This window comes from Dromaius novaehollandiae, chromosome 3 (assembly GCF_036370855.1).
Source record: "Dromaius novaehollandiae isolate bDroNov1 chromosome 3, bDroNov1.hap1, whole genome shotgun sequence".
Taxonomy (NCBI): Eukaryota; Metazoa; Chordata; class Aves; order Casuariiformes; family Dromaiidae; genus Dromaius; species Dromaius novaehollandiae.
This window is the reverse complement of record NC_088100.1, coordinates 32,711,048-32,731,978: the sequence shown is the minus strand read 5'-3', so window position 1 is coordinate 32,731,978 and position 20,931 is coordinate 32,711,048. Positions and strand designations below refer to the sequence as shown.

At 37.4% G+C, this 20,931-nt stretch overlaps 1 protein-coding gene across 7 annotated transcripts in view; it reads right to left on the bottom strand.

Annotated features, from left to right (window-relative positions):
* The window catches only part of COL19A1 (collagen type XIX alpha 1 chain), a 212,564-nt gene that overhangs the window by 131,917 nt on the left and 59,716 nt on the right, over positions 1–20,931 (bottom strand). For all 7 annotated transcript variants that reach the window (XM_064508635.1, XM_064508637.1, XM_064508634.1 and 4 more), the window contains one exon: positions 6,137–6,181. In XM_064508635.1, the coding sequence (XP_064364705.1) occupies positions 6,137–6,181 (45 nt within the window). The remainder of the gene's footprint in view (positions 1–6,136; positions 6,182–20,931) is intronic.

The following is a 20,931-nucleotide window of genomic DNA, read 5'->3' as shown; positions in this document are numbered from 1 at the left end:
TGTAAAAGTTTCCAAGCTCAAAATATCATATATATCCTCTCCTCTGAACTGAAGCACTCACACATCTTGCCCTGGCAAATTAAAACACTACAAGTTACAGTATTGAACATGACAGCTGGAGAGGCAAGGGTTACCCGAGAGAAAGACAAAACATTGATAATTTGGTATTGAAATTTCTGCAATTCATTTTTTAAAACTGTGTTAGTGATAATGTGGAACTGAATAACTCATCCCCTCCCCAATGGCTGCAATTAAGCAACTCAACACCAACTTGTTTTTCAGCTAAGACTCTGCACTTTGTTTTTTGGTGAATTTTGTTTTACTCCATTTAGAGTAAATTGATAGTCATAAAAAGACGCACCAAGTTGTGTAGCATAGCTTTAAGTATATGTTTAAAAAACCCTGGGGCTTCTAACTTTGTTTCTAGAGCAGGGCTCCCTTTGTCATTACTATTTCCCTTGATTTTAAAGATTGTTATTTTTAGGGTTCTGTGCTTTTTGTTCCAACTTGGAGGCTTGTGAGATACTCATTGTGGGAACATATGCAACATCAGTGCACTGCAATTTCTATATAGCTCAGGTTCTTGCCAGTGCATTATACAGTGATTCTCTGCATGCAATCTTTTGTGTTAATCTATCCCATATTTTATTCCCTTTTTAATATTTTATATTTACAGTATTGCCCAGAGATACCAAAACCAGGAACAGAGAACTCTAACTGTTAGACCTCTATCTCAAAAACTGTGTCTATAACCTTACTAGACAGGATTTTACTTTATGCTTCTGTTTTTATGCTTTTCATTACTGATTTCAGTGTCTGGCTCTCTTTCATACTCAAAATTACCTCAAGTCAAAGACTGACGCTGATATTTTTTTCAGTAATTAATTGTTGTAAGTCAGGACACTGAGGAAACTGCCTGTAAGAAAGCAGTCTGGAGGAAAAGAAGAAGAAAAAAAAGGAACTCACAGAAAATGAAACACAGTTGTACGTACAAGGTAAATCTTATTTAGTAGATACAGGGACAGAACTTCAACTGATGTAACTGCTGCAGCTCAGGTGAGTGCAACTGTGACCACAGAAGCCAGCAATTGCATAGCAATTTTTATATTAATTAATTTTAAGATTTCTATTTTTGTACTTAAATTTTGAAGAGATGTTTAGATTTCATTTTTATAGATCAACTTATTTCATAGTTATTTTTATTGCAAAATAAACTGTTTCATAGAGTTTCAGCAAACCTCAGCTAAAAACATCCCAGACTGCATAAGCTGCCATCACCCAAGCAACCAAGGATAATGCTACTACATGGGCGTTCTGTGATTGACTCTCTGAGAAAGAGAGCATCAGTTGACAGCTGACCTGGTATTAGAGCAAGAGCATAGGTCTCCCTCAGATTTGATCACCCAAAACAAGTAGTTTGTGAAAATATATGCACATTTTAAAAAATAAGCCTATAACCTATTCTAGCAAACAAGATTCAATCCAGTGTTTATCAGAAATTACAAAGCATGTACATGAAAAGCAACACTAAGTCATTTGATAACTGTTATTCTCTAATCTATACTGTAAATTAAATGTACATTCAACCCATCCCCCCAACATTTAAAGATAAAAAAAATTATTGTTCTCCTTTTTTTTTTAACATGGATTTATAATGTGAACAGGTGCTGATTCAGAAAAAGGTCACACTCATGATCGCTAGTCATAAAGTCATAGGTCATAGTCATAGTCATTCAGGTTGGAAGTGACCTCAAGAGGTCTCTAATCCAATGTCCTACCAAAAGCAGACCAGGTTGTTCAGGGCTGATCTGGAAAACCTCCAGGGACAGAGACTGAAAAGCCTCTTTGAGCAACCTCTTTGAGGGCTTGACTGTCCTATCACAGAAGAGTATTACGCACGCATTAAAAATAAACTAGGATGTACACTGAAAGAGAAAGCTTCTTGCTGTTCTCTGTGCTCATTCAATTGGAAATCAGTGTAAGTGATAACTCACTCAACTGCAACACTGTGAACAGAAAATGGCAGCACCATGTGGTATAATCCGATCTCCTATTTTCGTGAAATAAATCTTTTAGATTGTTCCCTTGTCTGTAACCAAGGTAAAAAGTGCAGAACACTGGAAGAGGAAATCACTTCCATAACAAATATCAGAGTTAAAATTAAAAAGCTTTTCCTAACGGCTACACAACATCTTCCTTGCTATACTTTCAGCCCCTTACTTTGCATGTTCTCCACTATGGACATGGCAAATAAATGATTCCCTTCCTCTTTGCAGCAGTCTTTTATGCATTTGAAGACTGTTAACATACTTCTGTTCAGCTGACTCTATAGTAAGTAATTATCAGTCATTCAATCCTTTCTCAAGGGTTGTGTCCTACAGTACTAGTCTTTCTCAACAGTCTGCTTTCAATGTCCTTTAAGTTGAAGCCTTACCAATACCGAGCACCGTAGGATTATTTCATTAGTTTTGCAGACAATACTCCTCTTTAATATATCTCAGTAATATTCTTTCATTTCCCAGTGCCTGACTTTGTTCATTTGTTTATGATCCAGATAACCCTCAATTCTCCCCTCAATAGATACTACCTGATTTGCTTTTTCTCCACTCATATATATTCTTGCCTACAGGCATCCCCTTGCACTTGTTCCTTCTTCTCTGCATCCTATCCTTCTGAGGCTACATCTCCAAATTGCAAAGCACATTCTGAATTCTAAAGCTGTTTTCCAGTTATTATCAGTCCCTCCTAACTTCACATCATCATAAAATTCAATATTCATCTTTGAATTCCAGACTTAATTAAAATTCTGAACAGTTTTAGAACAAGGACAGACCCACTTGATACAGTCTTCCTTACTGTCAGCAAACCAATAAAAATTGCTCTCAGGGTACACTTTTTCAGTTATGCTATAGAAAAGCAGCAAAATGTTTTTGTTGCCAGCTATAAGACTATCAAAGAAGACAACATCATTATCTAAGTAACACAAAGAAACAGAATACAAAGGAAAATTAAAGCAAATCTACACTGAGAGTGTATTTTTGTGTACAAAAAAGTTGCTTAATAGCCTAAATTATAGATGCCTCCTCTATCTTCAATTTACATAGGATCAATCACTTTGATCTCAGTTGCCTGTGTCTCCCTGATGTCCCCAGCTCTTGTTCTGTCAAAGCAGAAGACAATATAACAAAGACCAAAGACAACTAACTTGATTTAGATGAACTTGCAGATTTAAGACTAAGAATGTTTCAAATATTCAATTTATGGAATGATATGGTCACGAAAACAACAGGATTGTTCCTATTAATATACCTTCATACAATGTTTTATCATATTTGTTGAAAGTCAGTGGTGGGAGTCATTTGCCTAAAAGGGCATTTTGGGCTGCTTTAGGTGTCTGAATTTGTGCTGGCAGCTGCCACTTTTAGAACTATCCCCTTGGTAGGTTCCCTGGGTGTTCTCCCCTTGGTTCTGTGCTGTATCTGCCAGCCCTATGTAGGTGTCTTGGAGACTGCAGAGAGTTTGAAATAGCAAATGCCTAACATTTAGACAGCTGTATCCCGCCTTGGGTGATGTTCAAAACAGAGCAAGTGAAGACTACCTCATTTCTTGATATGCAAGATTTGGCAGAGGTTTTTGTATCAGTAAAATCAAATTTTAAGGTCCAGGATTTTTAATCACACCTGTACTTGCAAATATGAACTAAAAATTCAACTTAATCTGATTTTATCTGCGATAGATTCATCACACAAATTAGTATAGCAAAAATATTTTGTGACAGTATGTTACAATTCAGAGATGTTGACACATTTTTAATACTTGAATGCAGGAGTGAGGACACTCATTATTGCTGTTCTTCAATAATTATTTGAATTAAGGATAAACTGAGTGACTGCTAAAGCCTGGTCTGAGAGCTACTTCATGTAATCTTAAAAGACACTGTCCTTTTCCTTAGTAATCATGATATGTAGCTTCTGATGAGATTGCCCCACATTATTTTTGTGATCACTGGTAAGTCAAGACCCATCTACTTATATATTTCCTCATATTTGAAACACAGACAAATATATTGTTAATGCTTAGATTGGAAATACATTTAAATGGACTCCTTTAATTAAGTTCTGAAATTAAAAAGAAAAGAAAAGAAAAAGAAAAAATACTGTCCAGATGTGGTGACTGCGCTTCCACACCAGAAAAATGTTACTGCCAGTTGGGTGATTTTATATCTGCCTTCAAATAAGGGAAACGAAGCAAAGAGAGTGGCAGCAACAGCTGGAACCACATCCCTGTGTCCAAACACTATTTGTAAAACTCAAGGAAAGCATGGCACAGCTGCGGAGCAATTATGAAAAATATCAACAATATCCTTCAGAACTGATGAATAACAATGCAACCAAGGAAATAAGATCTGTCTGTGGAGTTGGAAACACTCAAGCTTAACAAGTGCTTTTTCAGTGATTGAATCCTCATGCTATAAATTTTAGTTACGATAGATGCTGACTTTTACTTCTGGTATTACTTCCTTCCTGGCTACTAGAATACTTCCCCTTAAGAAAACCCCTACAATTTAATTCTATTCAAATTCTGTTAATCCATAGCATATTTTCTTTTAAAATACAAACCTTGGAAAGCTGGCTGACACTTCTGAAGAGGTATGGTGAGTGAAAATACTCTTGTCCAAAGCAGCCTAACTTACAAATATATTGCACTTTCTTAAATTCAGAAGCTGCCACCCACTCTCCATTTTCTTCAGTTTAAATATTGCCAGAATCTCAGTATCTTTCTTTCTTCATCTTTATGACATACAAGTTCAGCAGAAATGCTTTTCTGTGTCTTTTTCAGACAGTGAGCTGAAGCTGCAGTGCAGAAACTGAAACTGCTGAAACCATGGTGCAGAAAAGAAGAATCTATGGAATCTAAAGAATCTGTGGTGCCAAAAATACACATTCTCAGTTCAGGTGGCCTAATCCAAATCATTGAAAACACTAGTGAAAAAGCAGTAACTAGGCAGTAGCTTGAGCTAGGAGCTAGAGTTCAAATGGAAACTGTCTTCATTGCTGTTTTAATGCCTGTTAGGCAAGCCAAGTTAGGAACAGACTTTTTCTTCTACTCTTCCCACAGTACAGACTTGTCTTCGGTGACTTGTTACTTGTCTGAAGTCACACAGGAACATTAGGTCATTTGCCAAGAGGGAACTGAATCATCTAGAGCTACCCAGGCCAGCACTCTGTCAATTGGGACAGCCTTTCCCAGGACCAATTTAATTCCTGGTTAATGCATATATTTTTGAACTATTTCTGTCCATTGGAGAACATCTCTGATTAGAACAAACTGCTTCAAGCTCTGTTTACGACACCCATTGGTGCAGGACAAGGAAAGCCTTCTTCTGGAATTTCCAGTAGGAAAAGTTTATGCTAGTCTGGAGATTAAGATGGTCCTTAGGGCAAGGGACTGGACTTACACTCTGAGGAAAAGGTAAATGCACCTGCGTTCTCTGAGGGCAAACTCTCCCCTGTCCGTCAGGTCATTTCTGTAGGAGTCATGTGCGTACAGGAGACAAAATTCACATTAACTACTCTGTAGGTACACAGTAGTAGGTCAACAAAAATTAACCTTTTTAAACTCGTTGTCAGTTATGCTGTAGCAAATGATAAATTTTGCAATTGCAGTACATTTATGTTCTCAGCAGAAAAATGTGTAAACGGTTGGTAATTAAAATCAACATATTTCAAAGTAAGTATTTATAAAAAGTGCATTTGTAGTTTACAGAAGCAATAATCAAGTACTATAAATACCTACCCATCATCTCATCATGCATCTTATACTGTATAAATAAATGTCTACTAGTTACTGTGGAAATAAGGTAGCAGTATACAATGCTGGAGTCCAGTAGTTATGTTAGATTTTATTATTAAATCTTTTCTTAAAATAAAAAAAGAAGAGTTCTAAACAAGTGCTGATGACACTGAATAACATGCATAAAAATAGTCCTTGAATTTAAGCCTTTTAGGAATCATTTACACAATAAAAAATAAAAGTTTTATCTGTGAAAGAGTTAACGAAAGCCTTCAGGACTAAGCTCTACTTGGTCTATCAAAGCATTAAACTGAACAAAAATAACATGGACAGAAAAATTTACCTTTTCACCTTCTTCACCTTTACTACCTGCAAGGCCATGTTCACCCTGGAACACAAAACAATAAAATAAAATTTCTAACATACATAGTTGTCAAATAATTGCATTCTTTAAAGTAGTTCTAGTGAATTTCTATTTTGGCATTAAAACATAAGAAATCACTTGGATACTGATTGTTTCTCATTATTCAAATGGTATGAAGCCTCTACAGTAAACTAACATGGCTTTCCATGGTTTTGCTGTTTAACGGAAACAGTTAACGATTTTTTCTCTCAGTCTGAGGTCTCCTCTTGGATTTGAAAATTTTAAACTGATCATTGATGCTAAACTCACTTACTGCAGTCCTTCTATTCTGCAGAGCCAGGTTTTAAACACTTATTCTGATTAATTCCTTCATTTTAATTTATAAATGTGACTAACCAGCTGAATGGTCTCATAAACCCATTCAGCTGAGAAAAAGATATACCTACAGAAATAAAATTCTTTCCTTCACTTTGAAAATACTGTCCCATTAACCAAGTATTAAGAAAAACCTAGAAAAGGTGACAATAGAAGCTCTAATTCAAACTCAGCTGATTTCAGATGACTGAATTCTGCATTTGAGGATCTTTCACTAAAAAGACCTGTTATGATCTTCCTGCTCCAATTTAGCTTGGAAAAACACCTTAACGTAACATTCTTACTACACTAATGTTTGTGTCAAACGGTGTGCAGCCTGGCTATGTTACAACAAAAAATAACATCTATTTTGCTAAGATCTTTCTTAATGCATATTTCTCTATTCATGACAGAAGATCAAAATCGTATTCTTGTAACACAAAAATAGAGAACTACCTAATCAAACAAAAAAGAAAAAAGGCAAACATTTTCTTTCCCTGTCAAACCACCTAACAAGAGAGAGTTTGTTTGTCTTTGCTAGTCTTCAGGCTCACTGCCTCAGTATACTGCACACAATTTTTATAGGTCTGAAGACGAAGACAGTGGAAAATTTCCAAAGTAAAGCATATGGTATTTTTCGAAAATGCTTTCAAAAAATTAGAATGAGCAGTGTCCTAAACATTCTTTCTTTTACCCTTCCCAGAGTTTCATTTCCTTATATAGAAGTCTAAGGTTTAAATGAGGTTAACTAAAACAGCAGGCTACAACTTGCAAACTTTCTAGCAGCATTTTGCCAAATTGTTCAATTGATATAGCATCATGGGTACATGATGGGTACATGGGTACAACGGGAATTAAGTTTAAAGCTTTATAGATGTGCAGATTCTTATGTTAGCGAATAGCTCTGGACTTTTCAGCAACTGTCTGCAGTGGCTGCATTCTGTTTGTCTTTTTGGCTGGGGTGACTGATGTAGTCAATGGCTTAGGGGTCAATTTTAGAGGCATGCCCAAGATTAAGTATGCAGAATTGAATCTTGTAAAATAACATTTCATATATTCTCACCTAAAAATGAGTAGTTATTTCCCAAAAAAATTTCTGAATGCATGCAGCTTCCACTTCTCATTCTTTTTCAATTGTTGGACATACAACAAAACTAACTCCTATTCATTTTGACAAATTCCTAGAAGCAAAGCATTTTCTTCTTTTAGCTCTGCCATTTGCAAGATTGCAAATCCTGTCTTTACTCAATTCCCAATTCATTATATAAATTCTCCCAACAAAGTAGACAAGGGTGCAGCTGAAATGTACATCTATATTTTACAGAATCATAGAAATGCTGTTTGTAAGGGACCCCTGGAGATCTCTAGTTTAACCTCTTGTTCAAAGAGAGTATACTGCTGACACCAGATCAGGTCAGCCTTTACTTTGTCTAGACAAGTTTTGGAAACCTCTCAGGATGGAGAATCTGCCACCTCTCAGGCAGTGTAACTCTGAGAAGAGTCTGGCTCTGGCATCTCTACACCATCCCATTAGCTGCAGATAACAATAAGATCTCTTCCTCCTGTTCAAACCATCTCTTCTTAAACCAGAACAAATCCAGTTCCCCCAGCCTCCCATCATACATCATAGGCTCCAGCTCCCTGACTATCTTTGGTGGGCCTCCACTGGGGCTTGCCCCAGTGAGCTGCTCTCTATCCTCTCCCAGGGAGCCCCAAACCGGACAGAACTTCAAGTGTGGCCTCACAAGTGCCAGATAAAGGGAAATGATCACTTCTCTTGACCTGCTGGCCATTCTTTTGCTAAGGCAGCTCAAGCTGCAGTTAGCCTTTTTCACCACAAGGGAACCGAGCAGGACCCCCAGCCCCTTTTCTGTAGAGCTGCTTTCCAGCAATTTGGCATGCAGTCTGTACTGCTGCATGAGGTTACCCCTTTGCAGATGTAAGAGATTGTGTTTGCCCTTGTTGAATTTCATCAGGTCTTTGCTAGCCCACTTCTATAGCCTGTTGAGGTCCTTCTGAATAGCATCCTTGCTCTACTTTCCAATGCATTGACTCCTCCTCCATATTTGGAAACATCCTTGAACTTGCTGAGAGTGCGCTCTGGCCCATCATCCAGGTCATTAATAAAGACACTAAATAGAACTGGTCCCAGTATCAACCCATAGGAGATGACACAAATTACTGGCTATTAGTTGGACTTTGCTGCACTGATTGCCAACCTTTGAGTCCAGCCAATTTTCCACCCACTTTATTGTCCACTTATCCAGCCCATATCTCACCCATTTGACTACAATGATATGATGGAAGACTGTGCCAAAAGGGCAGGATTTGCCTTTTGTAAATCCATGCTACCTGTTCCCAGTCATCTTCCTGTCCTTCATGTGCTTTGCAATGGCTTTCAGGATTTGCTTCATAACCTTTCCAGGGACAGAGGTGAGGCTGACTACCCTGTAGTTCCCTGGATCCTCCTTCTTGAAGACAGCTGTGACATTTGCCTTTTTCCAGTCATCAGAAACCTCCCCTTGTCATCATGCACTTTCAAGAATGATGGAGAGTGGCCTCACAGTGATGTCAGCCAGCTGCCTCTGATGCATACTGTCTGGTCCCTTGTATATGTCCAAATTTCTTAAGTGCTCCTTAATGTTAAAAATAAATAAATTTAACATTCTTGAATGTGCATATCTTGTGGCTGGGGAAGACCCTGCACAGTTCTGACACTTAGGCAAATTCTCTTAATGCAAAATGATAATGGCAGGCAGATATGTCCGACAATACCTCATGTCCTTTCTCATATGAGAGAGAAGATGATAGCAAAGTTCTGGATACTGGACACTGAAAAGTTCTAGACACTGGAAAGATGGCAAAAAGGACTTTGAAAGTGAAAATACATAAAATGGGGCTTTTTTTTTTTTTTTTAAGACCTTGGAACCAGTAATATCAGGTATACCAGGAGCACCTATTAAGCCAACTTCCCTCTGAAACAAAATGTTCATTATTATATTTCTGACCTAACTCATGACTGAGCTAACTTAAGAGAAAGAACATCTGATGACATATTGAATCTCATTCCTTTTGCACAGAATTGTTGAATTGATTCTATGAATTTGTAGGATCATTTATGCTCATTTCTGTCAACTCGTATTGGAGCAATTTGAGCAACGAACAATTATAGCGTATCTAATTATGCAGCAGAAGAACACTTTGGACTCCTGGACAACAAAAAAAGATTACAGTTTGCATCATGTGGAAATCTTTCTTTGGTGTTATATCAGGTCCTGATTTGGAAAAATTACACAAAAGACACATTCTACCCAAGCACCTAAAATCTGACTAAGGACTCCATAGTTTCCCCTCTCCCCTAGTACCTATTAGGTGCTTGAGCCCACAGCAGCATACATTTTGACCATCAGGTCCCATGGGTAGCTGTATTTCTGCTGCTACATGTGAACTGAGTGGTTTGGTTCTGTCTCACACACCACAGCTCTGGCAGAAGCCATTCTGCCTCCTCCATCTTACAAAATGTCTCATTCAGAAGGGATACTCAGAACTGACTTCTCCCATTTTTTTAGCATCGCAATCAGCACAAACGTAGCTGCTTTAATTAAAAAACAGTCAAAGGTTATACAGTCATTCATGTGTCATAGAATTACCTATGATTACATTACATATGAAGCAGATTGCTGGTTTCTAGGCTCTATTCTGTCAAAGGCAAGTTTCAGATATCCCTCCCTATCCAAGGGAGCGCCCAACCTACTAAGTTTAGAGGCAATGCTGAATTTTAATATGTGACACTAGGCAGACAAAATCCTGTTCTAAGTGAATGTTCTAACCATCAAAAGATTATGTTGTTAAAATACTGCCTAAAAATTACATGGCAGTATTCAGCAACTAAGTATAGGTACAAATGAGCACCTTGTTCACCAAAAATATTTGCAAAAAGGTAACTAACCATGCTGAGTAACATGGAAAATTCCATCTTTAATATCTGAATAAAGACTGGCTGAGCAAAAGAAAACGAAAATCAATATCTGAGTGGAAGGCGATAAACAATTAAATCCTGTGTTTAATACAGGGCTTTCAAAGGAAAAGGTACAGTTTAAAGAACTGTGAGGTCTTCCAAGTGGAACCTGAAGGTCTCACCAGTAAAAACATAGACTTTGCTCACACCCAGAGCTACAAGCTGCATTCAGTCAGCTGAATACATTTCCCCTCAGCATGTATAATTCTGTAATATCTCAGAAAAATATAAAATATTGTAATTGTTTCCTTACGCATTCCTTCTCAGCAAAGCTTGTTAGACAATTGCAGACCTAGTAACAACTAGGCTATGCCACTCAAAGCTATGAAGCATCCTCCACTTAGAGCTCCATGAAATATGCCACTGTGAAGTACATTAATTTTGGTCTCAATAAATCTAGAGTTACTGAACTAAGTTCTGTTGGAAGAATTCATCCATGATCATATGACTAAGTAGGAGCTTAGAAGACTTATTAAAGGAATCTGAAATCAAATGCTTTCTCCATTCCATTCATAGGTCTTAATTCCTTCACAGAAACTTCCCCTGGTAACTCGCACACCATTCAATTCAGTTTTATAGCCAAACCAGAATTCAACAACAAAATAAAGTTTCTAAAGTTCACTTGTTTGTTTCCAAGCCAAGTAGGAGATAAATGCCTCACAGACACAAAAGAACAAATAAAGACACAGGAAAAACTCAAACCTCTCTTAACAACAGAATAAAGCTAATAAAAGAATGATCACTCATAAAAATGATACGAGTAATTAAGTAAATACAAAGCACTCATGACATATAACAATAAAAATACAGCTTAAAATAGCTTGTTAAAATGTTATTTTTGTAACTCCATTCACGGCACAGTTTCCAACATCTTCCTTCCAACTCCTCTCTGGTAAAAATAGACACTAGCATGGTGGGGAAAAAATCTAATTAATCATTGCAAGTAATCCTTATTCCTTCACTTTGTCCAAATCTAAAATATGAATTCAGAAAAATTCTTTGTAGTCTAACAGTAACCAGATAATATTTTATCTTCACTATTGTATTGGATCACTATAAACTACAAAATATTGTATTCCCTATTTTTTTTATGGAGACAAGCTACAGGCAGTTTGCCTTGCACTGTTTAGTCAGCGTTCTACAGATGACTTTATTCCTTCAACACACTAATGCAAGAACAATCTCCCACACCAATATTGATTCTTATGAGGTCCAAAATGTGAGTAATGTTGTGGATGCTTTAACTGTTTCAGAAACATGTGGTGTGTGTATAATCAAGGTTTTCAAACGTATTTAGCATTTATTGCTTTTGCAGTTTTTCATTGCACTGCAACATGCTATCAGAGTAGCAATTCAGTTCATAGGTATAGTTTAAGTTACAATAAACAGCATGATATCTTACCTATATATCAGAATATATTTACTTTTTTTATATACTTTGACTTCACGTTAGCTATTTTTCCCCCTAAAAAAGAGTCTTATAAATTTGAAAAGATATTAAAAAAACCCACAGGCTATTTTAACATAGAAATTTCTGAACTTTATTATGCACATTGGTTACTTGTTCTACTCAACAACATGATGCCAAAAATGAATCAGGTATCATATTAACTATAAAAAAAAGAATTAACAGAAAAATTTTAGGAAAGCACATTCTGAATGATTGATATTTAGAACATTTTATAAATTAATACGGTTCATAACATCAAGCATACTGAAACTTTGTCAGATTCTTTTCATGGCTAGGAAAGAGAAACAATTACTGTAAAATATTTTAAACAGGCATTTAATGGATATGATTCTGTGAAATTAAAAAAAACAGTCAGATGCTTCTCCATCCTCAATATGAAGAGCAAGCAGCTTTCCTTTTATTTTTAAATCTACTGGGGCACTGCCAGCAGTTTGATTTACAGGACAGACTTAGTACTTCAGGATGACTAGCAAGGGATCTCATTTTAATATAAGGAAAATCAGCATGGTCAAACACTACTTACTGTTTTGAAAATTTATGGATACGTGCCCTTCATTTACCCTGAGTATGTCAGACCCTTGGAATAATCTAATGGCCCAGGCTTTTAAAATGAGGACAACTATTTTTAGCATTGCAGAAATGGAGCGGAATGTTCAACAATGTACCACCATAGGGTTCTATCAACATCCACCCCCTCGCAACACGTACAGAGCAAGGCAAAAGCCACCAGCAGGGCTAGGGCTTTTCTTTTAATAAATAAACATCTCACACCAATTATTCTCATTGTATGACGTTTTTCTTATACTATTGGAATATTTCCTTGTTTCTTTAAGCAGGCTCCTGTTAGTGGTTAGAACCACCTAATAAAATATTAATTAGATAACGACATCTTCAGCTGATATTTACTAAAACTCACCCTGTAAATCCCCTGGATTTGTCATGTCAGGAAGCTTGCGCTAAATATTATCAGATTTCGGTTGCATTTACTTATCCTTTTGTCCCCATTTCAGTTACTGCTCAACTACCAGTACTCAGCACTTGTTGGGCCCCAAAGGCCCAAATCAGTGCTACTCTAAAAAAGCAAATCATACCCATATAAGCATAAATGCATAAGCTCCTCTCTAAAAATAACCTAATGGAGAAAGGGCTTGTGAGAGGTAAATAATGTTTCCTTTGCTCTGTTGTACTTCCACATCAGACTCAGCACAGCAGGTAGTCAAGGTTAAGCCAAGGAGGGTGAGGGATAGTCAGAGCACTCTTGCATCCTAGTGATTTGGACTCCTGTTTATTTTTATTTTTTTATGTAGCTGCTCAAGAGAAGGGCAAATGAGAATTGCCCTACTAGAACGACATACTCTTGAGCTCAGGAGGCATCAGTTTTCCTCATTCTTAATCCTTCCTGATATCCAACTGTGTGACAAGTCTGACTTTCATAGTCATTTGGGCATGTAGAAGTTAATACACCCCAAAGTAGATGATACTTGAAAATATAGGCTTCTCTGCTTTGCCTGAGAAGTAATGAATCATCAGCAGAGGTAGCTCAGAGCTTGGGAGAACATGAACACAGGGCTCGTTACTCCAGACTAACTTCTCTTTAGTTGGCATTGCTTTCTTTTTTGCTATTAGTATATCTCAAAAAACAGACAACTCCTACGATTTCTATATTTAAATACATAAAGCAAAAAAATTAAACAGATTGTGAAAGTCAAGCAGTTTGTTTCTACTTCTTGCTCCCACAAATTATTTTTTCATGACATGAGAACCAGAAAAGTTGCTTAACCTGAGATGAAAGGACCACTCAATTTATTTTAACGCATTTTAACATAACTATAGGCCTGTATGTTGCCTTTTTTCTCTTTAGAAAACTGATAGTTTAGAAAACTGATAGTAGATAGAACTGACTGAAGCCTTTATGATAGCTATCAGGAGAGGTTTTAATACCATCAACAGAAGTGTTGGCAGAAACAAAGCCTCTGCTGTCTGTAGGTGTTTCTTCAGGTGTTTCTTCTGCTTTTGGCTAATAGAAGTTGTATACACTATCATTACAAGCCCTTGAAGAAGTGACAACTGCCTCCTTTCTCCTCCTGACATTCTTCATCAAGAACAGACTCCTCAGTCCAGAGGACACACTTCCATTCACTATTCTTAAATGCTACTGATTTCAAAAAGAACAGAACTGGACTGCAAGGAACTAAAAGGGACTAAACAAACAGAAAAGAAAATGAAGGTACAATTTATTATTAGTACATAACCAGGAGCTTTAGTATTTTGGGATTGGTTCTCAGTTGTGCCACAAAGTTCTGTGTGACCTGTGACAGGACTTTACTCCTCTTTCTCCTTCTCCACTTCCTACAGTCCTTTTAAGAGGAAACTCATTAGTGTCTGTGGAGCTTTCAGAGGCTGCAATGATGGAGCACTACAAGCAAGGGGAAAGTTGCGCAAAATGCCAAAGAGCAGTGGGCTGGGGCAGCTTCTCCTTATTTTGCCTCTTTTTACTTTACCTAATCTTTTGTTTGTTTCTCTACTTCTCATACCGCAGCAAGCGACCCAACTAACACCCTTTTTAATGGTCCAACACCCTGTTAACATTCCTGAGGGTAAGAAGCCCAATATACTTTACTTCTAATAGAAGTATGCAGTGTTTAATGTATTTTTCATAGTGTTATTCAAAAATGCAGTACAGACATATGAATTGAACATGAGCTAGAAAACAATGCAATTCAATTGACCTACAACACCCTACAGAAAGCATGAAGAAAATGCAAAGGAAAAACATGAAAACACTTCCTACAGAGTACTGTGAATAAGCAAATAGGCCTCTGTCTGCAAAAGGTTCTGAAGGTTCATAACCTCTCATGGATGAACAGTTTAGAAAATTAAGTCTAGCCAGTTGGATATTTCTATCACCTGAAACAACATAGTAGAAAAACTTTTGAAGTGATCTTAGACTCATGGAGAATGGATAGGTTTTTGTAATTGCACTTTTTCCATTACAGTGGATCAGTCAGAAGAACTGCCTGACTCATATAGCATATACTGATTTATTGTTAACCCAACCATAACATGGCCTTAAAACAAATCCAAACCCTATTAAAATTTCAACAAAACTGGAAATTCATTGAATTGACCTTGCTGAAATAACATCAGAAATCCAGTAATGTTCAGTATCAGTTAAAAAGTATCTTCCGATATTAATGAATTTTTTGGGTTGCAGAGAAAATGTTGAGGTTTTATTAAAATAAAAAAATACATTATTACCACAATAATTGGAACCCCAAGTTTAGGATAGAAAGGTAAACAGCACTGGTCAACCTCTTGGATTTTAGCAGCCATCCTCTACTGCGGAATTACTTTTATTTTTTCATATCCATTCCCATAATCTGAAGATTGAGGAGGCAGACTCTCAGGTGGCACAAATGTTAGCTGATACTAACAAACATCTGGCCCAGAGACCATTAACCACTACTATGCCTAATGTCCAACAATAGAGATTTGAAACGCAAAAAAGTAGTAGCGAAACTAACACTCTTAAAGTGACTCAATAACAAATAGATAGCATACAGACTGGAATTTCCAATCTGGGAACTCACTCAGATCAGTGTTTGTTCTGCTACCACATGCAGGTGTGAGCTGCAAGCCTCCTGTCAACTACTGATAAGCAAAGCAGTCCAAGATACAGTTTCCACGTCTCCACTGACATTCAGATGTGTGAGGTTTTTCTAAGAAATGTATCTTCTTACTTCAGAAACGATGCCTTTTGACAGCTGATATATGTGGGGGATGGGCTACTATTTGGGTGAAGTCAAGACACAGACTGTATTTAGAATTCTAATACATATTTGTCCCATCTGTGAATCCAAGTATCAAGCAATCTAAAGTCAGCACAGGGGCCCTAGGGAACTGCTCACTAAAGATAGGCAGGTGCATCCCATTATTATCAATTCTGAGCAGCTTTGCAGGAAAAAACAGTTTCATAGCCTAGCAGAGTTGTAACTTTTCCTTTCAGCCCTTTTCCTTAACATCTTTGAAGCTATTCCACACTCTACCTCTGGGACGCCTGACAGAAGGAAGCTAGTCCACTGCCCAAGGGAAACAAGTGCTCTGCATGAGGAGTTTTTAATCATTCTTTTGCTAAAAAACATTGTTTATTTAGAGAATCAACATTATTCTGACAGCCGTTTCTCCAGCTGCATTCTTTTCTCATTCTTGTGAAGTGAAGCAAAAGTACTGCTAGCACGCTATATTCTACAGCGTGGTTCTACAGCGCGAATTTCTTCTGGCTATTTCACGACATCAGCCATATAATAACTTTGTCATTGCAAGCAGCCACATATTTTTCTTAACAGTTCCTGCAGTCCCATCTTTTTCCAGCTCATGGATTTGACACTGGAAAAGAAAAATGCTCAGTATAATGAAAAAAACAAACAAAAAAAGACAAACTCTGGCCACAGTCACTCTTATACTACGCATCCTACTGCCTAAGGCTCTGTGGGTTCACATTAATCAAGAGGATTTATAAGGCCATCCTAGTACTCTACTATTTCCACTGCTGTTTTTGCCAAAAGGGTTGCTTGCTGTAAAACAACCTTGCTTGCAACTAACACATGCCACAAAGATCACCTTTTCTCCCACTTGCTGTTATTAAAACAAAACAAAAGTGTAATTAAATAAACAGACTACTGTTGATACAACCTCTCTTCGATTATGCGGAGCGCTGTTCTGGAGCTTACAGCATAATCAGTAAGAAATAGCATCGTACACTATTTTCTCTAATCTCTTAAATAACTTCCCACTTTTTCTCTTCTCTCACTGTCTTGGGTCTATTTATACCAATGCAGTATGCCCTTCTGGACAGGGAGTTTCTTCTACTCCAGGCTTGTACAACAGTCTATACAGTACAGTCCCAAGACCTTCTCATGTTGATAGAACACATAGAAAAGGCAGCATGTAACAGCTACACTGCAATAGTCTGTCATTCGCCCTCGCTTGCCTACTCTTCGATGGAATTTTCATTCTAACGAAGGTTCAGCTAAATAAAAAACATTTCTTGAAATATTCTTAACAGCTATAAAGAATATGTTGTGCATCTTCCATATGTAAAGGCAACAGGTTATAACTATTAAATAAAGTTAACTATGGATTAATTTCTTACATGTAATGTCTTAGACGCAAGCTTCTCCTCACAAAGTAAAACAGGGTAACTTTCATTTGCAAGGAAAAACAAAGAAAGCACCGTTCACAGTCAAAAGTGAGACCAGTGAAAGGCATGTTAACTCTGAAGGAAAAGCATCATCTGACCAGTTTCTTGGTATCTGTGAAAAAAATCTGGCTTCTGTGCAGTGCTTGTTAAATACGAATCAAACACCTGTCAACCAGCTGGGCTGCGTGTGTCACTGCTGAGCCATCTGCAGCAACCCCCCCCCCCCCCCCCCCCCCCCCCCCGCCGTGCCAGTTGCTTTACGTGGCGTGGCCTGGGAACAAGAATCCATTAGACAGAAAGTCAACAGTGGAATTAGCAGCACTTTCTCTTTTAGTGCCCTTCCACTTACTTGTTGACTTCTTATGTTTCTATTTTTGGTAGCCTCATGCCAGAGCTGCGGTGCTGACTGCTGATTAGGCCAGACTTGGCCCAGCCTCAGCCTGTCACGCTGGTCTAATCAATTCCGATTTGAAACATGCAAGATGAATCTTTGGTGTTGATAAATACTGGCTAGTAGTGAGAATTTTAAAAATACATCCTGTTTTACAGTATGTGTTAATGATTTTTCTATGTGAATAAAAGAAACAGTTTTTATGTCCAACAATTTGGTATCTATAAATGAACAGAAGCAACTAACTTAGAATACAGAACTTACATTATAACTTCTAAGTTTTTTGGGGAAAAGTACATCACATTAAGAAATCACGGTTGAGCTGAATTTATTTACACTAAATATAGGACTAATTTACAGCCCAATCACCAAAAAAAGAAAAAGAGGCAAAGAAGTATTATAGTTAATAGGTTACGACTTACAAAGACCAACAATATTATCTAAAACATGCATTCAATGCATATTACATATAATTTCTCTATATATTAGACTAACAACGTTTTTAAAATTTCAAGTACAGCTTGCAATAGAAGGAGTTAGCCAGAGAGAAAATATATATTATATATATATATAAATATACACTGTTATATATAAATGAATTACAGGAAAAATAAATAATCCATTTTTGAAATTGTCCTATGAATAGATCAATAATTCATCAAGTCTGAAGTATTTGGTGAAGTTTAATATCTAACTCCACAAAGGAAAATAAACAAAACTAAGCAAAATGTGTCAGACAAGTTGTACAATGCTGTAGTACAGTGAGAAAGTTCCTTCCTTCCTGATAAATCTACCTCCTGCAACACACTGTGCCAACTTTTATGATTTTAAGTCTTGCAATATTTGGTATTTTTCTTACAGCCCTACTTTCTGCTGAGATGTGAACAGCTGAGAATATTAATTGTAAAGTTCTCAGTCGCTAGCCCTAACAACTGAAGGAAAAAAGAAAAATGAAAATTCAATACCATGTGTCCCAGAAAGCTCACAAATAACCCAATAAATATAATTAAAAAAAAAAATCCTCTAATCCCTCCCCCCAAGTTTGTAAGGTCCTGACTCAGGCTTTTCAAATGTCACTAACGATACCAGAGCCATGCAGACTCAAAGCTCGAGTATTCGTGAGTCTCTGGTTAAGGAACAAAGAGGCGTATTTAACAACTGCATTATTTTTTACTCCCATGTTACACAACAAAATAACAAAAGCCTGTTCTACATGGCAGCAGGCCACAGTTTTGCTCCCAGCAGTCCAGACCCCACTAAAATGGACGGTGACCTTTGGCTTCTTTGGGCACACCTCGCATAACAATAGCAGTCACTGCATGCAGAGACCATGGGACCGGCCACATTTTTCTGGTTGTAATTTCATTTCAAACATCAGAGCCCCCCCCCCCCCCCCCCCAACATTTCACCACAGTGACACTAGCCTGAAGGAGCCTACCACTTTGATGCTGAGCAATACAAGTATCAGCGTCTGGCTTCCAAAATGCATCTGCACTTTTGCCCTACTGAGACTTGGTAATCTGATTTTGTGAGGAACTACAAGAGGACAGAAGACAAGGCTACAAGTTTCCTCAAACGGGTTAGCTGACAGACTAAATCGTAAGCTAGAAAAGTAATGATTCTTTAATCAAAAATGAAATCTCTGCTCACCAACAATACACAACTTAAAGCAGTTCTTAGCATCATTCTCTGCAGAATGGAAATAACACTCAAGTAGTATCACTGCATGAAATGTAATTTGATTCTATAGAGCGTTTTATCAAGAACCAAACAGTACTGCTGTAGTTTAACTTTAGGAGTTGAAAAACCAGGGAGCTCAACAGTTCCTGGAGTTGTGAACTGCAAATATCACCTAATATGGCAAAAATAAGTCAGCACAGCAGACAGCTCTCTGGAATCAAATTTATGATCAAAGGCTATTCAAAACACGTCCAGTAATGTTAAAGAGAGACTGAGCAAGCAAGCGAGAACTACACATGCTGAAGCAATGAAACAAGTTTTGGAAAATATAATGGTTTTAAAGTGTGTTTTCCCAGTAGGATTTCTAGAGAGCATATTTGTGCATCATATGACTATAGAGAGCTACTCTTATCACATACCTCCATGTCTTAAAGTCAGATGTGTGAAAATAAACACACACAAAGATGCTACTGAAAACACAAAAAGAAACAGACAAGAAACTCATAGCAAGCTTGTCGCTGTTGTGGGTGACATCCAACCACCCAATTTCCAATGGCCAGCTGTTCTCAAACACAAGCGATAATACCATTTCCAACTGCAAAACCACTGTCTTTCTTTTTGAAGCTAATCTGTTTACTTGCTAACGCATTAAATCTCATCTAAAAAAATCTGCACCTTACTTCCTATTGAAATGTTGTTTCAGCTTCATGATATTAGTGCTCACGATTCTTTTCCTACTTTAATGTCAAATACTTCTTCCTGTATTAGTGATTATACTCTTTGGTCTCTGCTGGAGACTCCAGAGTAAAACAGCAGAGGGATTTTTCAGAAATCTGTATAATTTCTACAATTTATCTCCATACCTGATCCAAAACTGTTGAAGTATAACTGATCAGCAATGACAGGAGCTCAGAAATTAAGCTGGATGGCACCAAATAAAAGACAGACAAATTGAGAGAGATGGCTTTAAGCAGTACCTATCCAGCACTTCATATGCATTTTTGAAGCTTTCTCAGAGATGCTGATGAGTTACTTCAGAAATATCCTGACCTCTGTCAAGGATCTGTACAGCACATGAAATGTGGAAGACGCCGTGTCCAGAGATCTTTCAAGACAGCTGCAAGGAAAAGACCACGTTACTGGAAGCTCAACACTAATGTCCTTTCAGATTTGTTTATTTGTATGAGTCATTGATGCTCCAGGAGCATGCACTGAAGTGGCGTAATAGGCTATATATCTGTGACTCTTTTCCAAAGTCAAAATATGACTTGGAAAATTGTAGATAGGGTTTCCAACAGTCTAGCTGGAGGAGCAAGGAAAGCAGGTCAATGGTCACAAGAGTCTTCAGGACGACATGGTTTGATTTGGATGTGCATTTAACAGAATAGTTTCTGGTTGTGGATTTCATGAAATAGCTGGCCTTGAAGACCTGATGCTGGAGTAACTTGGTATGGAGAAGATTATAAAGGGCCTCTCTGAAAGTAATTTGAACTCACATGCTATACTAGCATGTCATTTATAAATTTTCCAAAATTTTTAAATAATCTCTATATTATAAGCATGCTGCAAAGCAGAGCACTGGGCATTTCTAAGCCCATATGCTTTTTATTTTGAGCTTCTGAATTCCATAACAGTCCATTTCTTCTTAAAACATCTCATA